Below are 7,090 nucleotides of genomic sequence, written 5' to 3'. Positions count from 1 at the left end.
TTTTCGCTTCATAGATTTATATTATCGAGTAAATAATTAAACATTTAGTTTTTGTTTAATTTTTAAAATAAACTATATAGTTTTATTTTTTTTATTGGTTTAAGGTAGTAAAAATTAATCATTGTTAGATGATATGATTTTTGTTATTTAAAAAAAAATCTTTATAATTTTAAAAGTTAACATCGACAAATATTTAAATATTTAACATATGGAGGTATAGTATTACAACATTAAATTACATCTTTTTAATTTATACTATCTATAAATCTAATTGATCATCTATTGTTTAAATTCAATTATTGATAGCCTAATAAATATTTCTGGTATGCCAAAAATTTAAATGATAAGATTAGAGATTAAATGTAGCATGATTTTCTAGGAATAGGTCTATTACATCCATTTTTTTAAAAAATCACATATGAATCAAGGTTGTGACTTCTATTTTAATATATAAGATATTTGTGACTAAAGTCATACACACTAAAAAGGAGGAGGGTTTCATGGTCTTCCGATTTCTTGCTTTTTCCATTTAAACAAACATGAGTCAAAGAAGAGAGACTCAAGCTTTAATTATTAATATTATGTAAGAGGCGATTCACTCCGTGGAAATAGTCAGAAGATATTTCAAATTCAGATTAGACGGTGTGGTGCGATTTCGGACTACTCAACTCTGTATCACTAATTACATTTCCTCTCAGAACCGACCTGATCCGATAGGGCTTATCGGAAAAAAAATTTATTGATCTTAAACTTAACTAGGACTCCATGAGGAACATATTACAGGCTTATTTATATGTAAGATCTCTACTGTATAATGTGGCAGCTGTCTAATTTTTAAGGAAGTGGTCCTACCTAATTTCTGTAATTACTATACGACCCCATACCAAAGAAATACACACAAATCTATCCCCAACAAATTATAATCTAGAGATGATTAAAACTGTTCATCAGTGGTCTCCGATCTAATCCGTTCGGTTCTCCGACGTAACCTTCTTCGGTAATCGTGAGTATATACCTTGCGTCATCAAGAATTTGGTCAAGCAGATAACACTTTAAATCTATCAAAGCATATCGCCACCAACTGGAACCAAAATCATTGCATACCAAACCAAAGCTAACCGCGCGAAGAGTTTACCTGAACCTATTCAATACTGATATAGAGGGACAATAGTCCTTCTACAAGGGGAGAGTAAATATTTTTCATCTGTCACCTCGTACCAAGCTGTGTACAAAGCAATCACAAAAGAAAGATGTCAAGTGACATTCCAAAGGAAAAGCATCTTAGACCATGCATCTCCAACCATTAAATCATATAAGTTTCTAAAAAAATAAAAATATTCATATTTTAATTATGCAATATTTGATATATATTTTTTTAAATCATTATAATGTTAGTTGCATGACATGTGGATGAAAAATGTTTAGAATTGGTTCTAAAACAAAGGTTTTTAGAACCTCTTTTCACTCTTTCTTAATTTCTTTTTTATTTCTTTAATTTTAATAGGAGAGTTTTAATCGAAGAACCTCTATCGGAGGTGGTCTTAGTTTTCATCTTCCACATCTCTGATGCCCGTGCGTGTGGTGATAGTTTCACAACATCATCCTTAGTCAGATATATCATTTAAAAAAACTAATTCTTAGAGGCATGATAGGAGGAATCAGATGTAGATGAAGCATATCTTTATAACCAATCAGTCTCTGACACGTAGAGTTAACATTGGGCGCGATCAAAACCTGTTCCCAACGGAAGTAACGGCCGTGTATTTTTTATAAGAAATTATTATTATTTATTTTAGTAATTTAAAATAATAAATGAATTTAAAAGCATACGGTATAATTTGTAAATTTTAATCAAACATTAAGAACACATCTTGCAGCAATAGTGAATAATTGAATTCTGTCTTCTCAACAAAATGACAAGTTTATATAATAGAGGAAAGCTTTTATCAAATATAATTGGTATTATACATTTTATACGAAAAAATAAGTCTATAAAATTGCTAGAAGGAATATGTGTATTCTTATTTAAGAAGACAAATTTCATATATGTTTTATCATTCACATTTTTTTTCACTCTTATAGCTAATTAAATACTAAATATATATAAGAAATCAAAGATGGTTTCATGTGTTATACAGTATGGTCACAAAATTATGGTTGTTGGCATGGGCGTTCGGGTACCCGTTGGCGTTCGGATCGGATTTTTCGGATTTTGGTTCTTTTTTATAACACCTCCAAGGTCCCATTCTAGTAATTTTGCAAGTACGGCCGGATTAGGATATAACGCATCGGGTTCGGGTCAGTTTTGTATCACATCATAGAACCCATAAAGTAACCATATATCATTCGGATTCGGGTTATATCGGATCAGTTTGGATATACCCGAAATAAAATCTAAAATTTAAAAGCAAAACATAATAAATATAATATATACTTAAGTATTTAAAGTAGTTATTTAAATTTTAAATACTTACAGTTAGATACTATATCAAAATAAATACGAAATTGAATATTTGAAGTATATATTCATGTTTCATATAATTATATTGTATATTAGTTTGGACATTCGGAACTGTTTCTTCGGATATCTTTTCGGATTTTTTGGTTTTTTCGGTTTTTCGGATTACCCGTTCGGGTTCGGTTAATAACACTTCGAGTTCGGATATGTTTTGTACCGCCTTACAAGATCCATTCATGTAGTTTTTACATTGCGGACAGGGTACTGATCGGGTTTTTCGGTTCGGGTTCGGTTCGGATTTTGGATTATGGATTTTATGCCCAGGCCTAGTTGTTGGTGTGGTCATGCGGAGGAAACAATTAATCATATGATTTTTACATGCCTTCCAGCTATGCAGTGCTAGGCCCTCTCAACAGTTCCATCGGCACTAGGGGTATTTCCGTCAGAGAATCTCTACACCAATATAAACTACCTGCTTGCAAGGTCTAATATTGGTGGAGATATGGAGGAATTAACCAGAGTCTTTCCTTGGCTTATCTGGTATATATGGAAATCACAAAATGAAAAACTCTATAATGGGCGAGATTTCTCACCAATGGATACAACAGATTTAGCATTAAAAGAGTGTAATGCATGGTTCCTGACCAATGAGGAAACCGAATCAGGCGACAATGCCACAATACTCATACCAAGGAACCCCCTAGACCTACCTACATTTACTTGCCGTGTAGATGGATCATGGAAGAATGATGGATTTACGAGTGGAGTAGGATGGATTTTACAACTTCAAGATGGAGCAATAGATCTCCTAGGCCTTCAAGGTTGCCATAAGCTAAATTCGCCACTACATACCGAGTTAAAGAGCTTAGTATGGGCATTGAAATGTTTATCTCGCCATCAGCGGTTCTGCGATTACTTTGTTACTGATTCCCAAGAATTAGTCAAAATGATCACAACACCAGAAGACTGGCCAGCTTTTGCAGATGAACTTACCGAATTTAAAGCTCTTTGGGCGTCCTATCAAGGCGGAAAAGTGATTTATCAACCCAGATCCAGTAACACTCAAGCGGACTTCCTTGCAAGGCACGCTCGAACAAGAAACCATGTTTTCTCGTATGTGAACACGTCGGTGCCTTATTGGCTAGACACTAGATACTCGTCCTTCGCGGATTTGTACTAAGCTTTTCTTTGTACTCTTATTGTGATAAAAAAAATTATCTATAGTATAATATATATAAGTCAATTATTTTAGTTTATATGTACATACGTAATAGATTATGTTTGGTGAAGATATTTATCATTTTATAAAAATTGAATATTATGAAAATTAGTTGCATATATTGTTATATATATTAACCAATATATATTGTTTTAGTTAAGTCGATAAAATACTTCTATTTAAAATTACAAAACATATTTCATTCATTCACCAATTTCGGTGTGTTGACTATTTATGGATGATTAATTAACATATCAGCAAAATTGGTCTTTAGTTTTTTACTATTCACTTGGTAATTAAAGATATTGACCGTTGACAAAATAAAAATTAAAGATATTGACCAAGAAACGCATATCAATATTTGGTAAGATTATAATTAAAGACACGAACTGCAGTGGCATTACATATGGTTGTTGACCTCAGTTGGCTTTAGGCCTCGGCACCGGAGCGGTTATCCAGAAAATTCATAGTATCTGTGATCCGTTCTGTCCCAGACGAATATCTATGTTTGTTATTTGATTTGATCCATAAAATTATAGATATCTGAACTTTCGGATATCCGATTTTGTTTTTAAATATTTGCAGATTATTCGATTCGATCCGCCAATTATATTAAAATAAAAAAATAAAAAATAATATATAACATTAAAATTAAATTAAAAACATGTAAAATATCAATTTAAAATAAAAATAATAATATCATACTAATAATTTAACATTTTAACGGAAATTGTAAAGAAAAATTCAATATTAGCAAGCCTAATAAGAAAAATCATATGTTAAAATTTGAGTCAACATAAAATTAAATTGGATATGCAATAACTCAAAACAATTTTTTTTAAACAACTTAAAATAAAAATTAACCAAATTATATCATAAAATATGCATAGATATAATAGTTACAATTACATTACATATTTTAAATATACGGATCAGACATCCGGCTTTCCAAAAAATAATATTTGTGATTTGCTTTGTTTTGTACGGATATCACATTTTGCTATTTGCTTTGGTTCGAACCTTGACGGATGTCCGGAATATCCATATCAATCGAAATGAATAACAAATCGGATCAAATTTCACGGATAATTTGCCCAGCCCTAGTTGGCTTATATATACTGAAAAATGAAAAGTAACGTAGATATATTTGAGAGAAATTAAGGAGAATTTATAAATGGCATTAAATCTAGTGTTATGTCTATGTGTTTATCTGCTGTTTACTCAATGTGCAGAAGGGAGTATTGATGTGAGAGTCCAACTTCTTTTTCTTTGTTCTGTCCTCAATTCCATTTTTTTAAATTTTAGAACTTCTCTTTAATTGTGTGTTTGCAGGATTTTGATTGTGTTGAGATATACAAACAACCGGCTTTCCAACATCCATTGTTGAAAAATCACAACATTCAGGTGGGATAGTAAATTATGCATGGTACATATATGTGAGATACAAAACTTGTTCCAGTTAAAGATAGAATATCAAGGTTTTATGATTCAGATCAAAGAGTTTGGATCCGCCTTCATACAAAAAAGTTTTAAAATCTTTGTAGAAAATTTATAGACCTTTCAGAAGCATCAAATGTTAAGAATTTTATTTTTCCTTTGTTTTTTTTGTGATACTATATATTGGAAATATTCAGTTCATATGAAGATCTTGAAAGAAGCGACAACTATGAAAAGAAAGAGCAATGTCCAAAGGGAACGGTTCCAATCTTTAGACAACGAAATGGATCCGAGAGCTTTCAATTGAACACAGCCGAGTATTTGGGTCAACATGTATATCTTCCACTTCTTAATAGCTTTTGTAAAGAGTTACACAAGCCTCATTTACGTTTTTTTTTTCCTTCTAACAAATTCTCATTTGGTTGTTAAGACATTCTAATAATATATTTATTATATGACTAACATATTTTTTTAAACAGTTTGCAGTAATTGAAACCATGATAGATGGAACTATCTATGGAGGAGCTGAACCTGAAATAAGTATTCATTCTCTAAATTTGCAAGATAACCAATATAGTAAAAGTCAAACCTGGTTAGAGAATGGACCTCCAGGTCAACTCAATAGTATACACGCTGGTTGGGCGGTAAGTAAACTTATTATTTTTATATTCCATAAAATAATTATGTGAAAATAAGCTGGAAATAATAAATATGCTTTAGAGAACTCTTTTTCCCTCTCCTCCGTTATCTCTAAAAAATCTTTCACGGAGGAAGACGATAAAAGTTCTCGATCTTTTTTGGTTTTCTAATCTTTTGATTAGATAATGGTGTCTGGGAAGCGGTGGTTCACATAACCTCGTTTCGCCGGCTTTCGTCTCCGGGAAGTGGTGACCTTTTCATCGCTTACGCCGGCTCTCCATCGGGGTTCTCCCGATTCCGTTTCGATCAACGCTTCTCCTGATCTCGTACTCAATTGATTCTCCTTCTTAGCCTTTGATTTTGGATTCCTTTCCTTGGTTAAGGTGATTTTTCATCTTCGGGCTCTACCTCCATCAATAAAGATGATCGATGTTCATGCAGGAATCTCAAAGTTTGGTTTGATTGAAGTCGATTGAAGTTTCTTTGAAGCGTTTGATTTGTCAGATTCGACCCTCGACTGGTCGGAGTTGAGAGCCGTTCGGTTGAACGGATTCTCCTTCGTTTATGTTTCGCCGACGGCGGAGCTCCGTCGTGCCGTCTCTCTGGTACCGGAGGAAGAGATTTGTCTCGCGTCTTGACGCGTGGCCATTGATTGCTGGGCAATCGACCACGTGGTGGAAGCTTGAAGCTTTCTTCCCCAACGATTTTCCTTTTGGGCTTACGGTCCAGAAGTTTTAATGTATATCGGCCTCCTGTTTAGGCATTATGTTTATGTTTTTACTTTCTTGTATTGGACTTTGCCCTCTATTGGGCCTTGTCCCTTTAATAAATCTCAAGTGACAAAAAAAAAAATGCTTTTAGGAAATTTTATATTTTCGAAATTTCCATGCATATCTAATTTTTCCATGCATATCTAATTATATGTTTACTTTTTAGGTGCATCCAAGATTGTACGGTGACAGTGTCACACGATTTACAATATATTGGACTGTGAGTAATTTTGTTTTCTTTTGTAAAGGACTGTGAGTAAATTATAGTTATTATTAGACCTGTGACGGATCGGGTATCCGGACAATTTTTAAGGTATCCGGATCTGGATTTTTATCTGGCGGATCCATAATTTTATTATCCTTATCCGGATTCGTGATTTAGGGTTTAAAATTTTCAAATGGTTTACGGTTTATCCAAGATTTAAGGTTTATAATTTAGGGTTTAGGGTTTAGGATTTATGGTATAGGATTTAATATATATATAAAATATTAACAATATTTATTTATTTATTTTTTGTAACTATTTTTATGTATTTTTATTGTTTTATTTTAAAAATATAATCTTAT

General features: G+C 32.4%; 1 protein-coding gene across 1 annotated transcript in view; it reads left to right on the top strand.

Annotated features, from left to right (window-relative positions):
• The first annotated feature begins 4,851 nt into the window (after positions 1 to 4,851).
• Positions 4,852 to 7,090, top strand: part of LOC106341485 — a 3,299-nt gene continuing 1,060 nt past the window's right edge. Inside the window, exons 1-5 of the mRNA XM_013780246.1 lie at positions 4,852 to 4,923; positions 5,010 to 5,089; positions 5,312 to 5,447; positions 5,594 to 5,758; positions 6,690 to 6,743. Of these exons, the coding sequence (XP_013635700.1) occupies positions 4,852 to 4,923; positions 5,010 to 5,089; positions 5,312 to 5,447; positions 5,594 to 5,758; positions 6,690 to 6,743 (507 nt within the window). The remainder of the gene's footprint in view (positions 4,924 to 5,009; positions 5,090 to 5,311; positions 5,448 to 5,593; positions 5,759 to 6,689; positions 6,744 to 7,090) is intronic.

Source organism: Brassica oleracea, chromosome C4 (assembly GCF_000695525.1).
Source record: "Brassica oleracea var. oleracea cultivar TO1000 chromosome C4, BOL, whole genome shotgun sequence".
NCBI classification, from domain to species: Eukaryota; Viridiplantae; Streptophyta; class Magnoliopsida; order Brassicales; family Brassicaceae; genus Brassica; species Brassica oleracea.
Note: the sequence above shows the minus strand (reverse complement) of the source record. Positions and strands in the feature narration are given on the sequence as shown.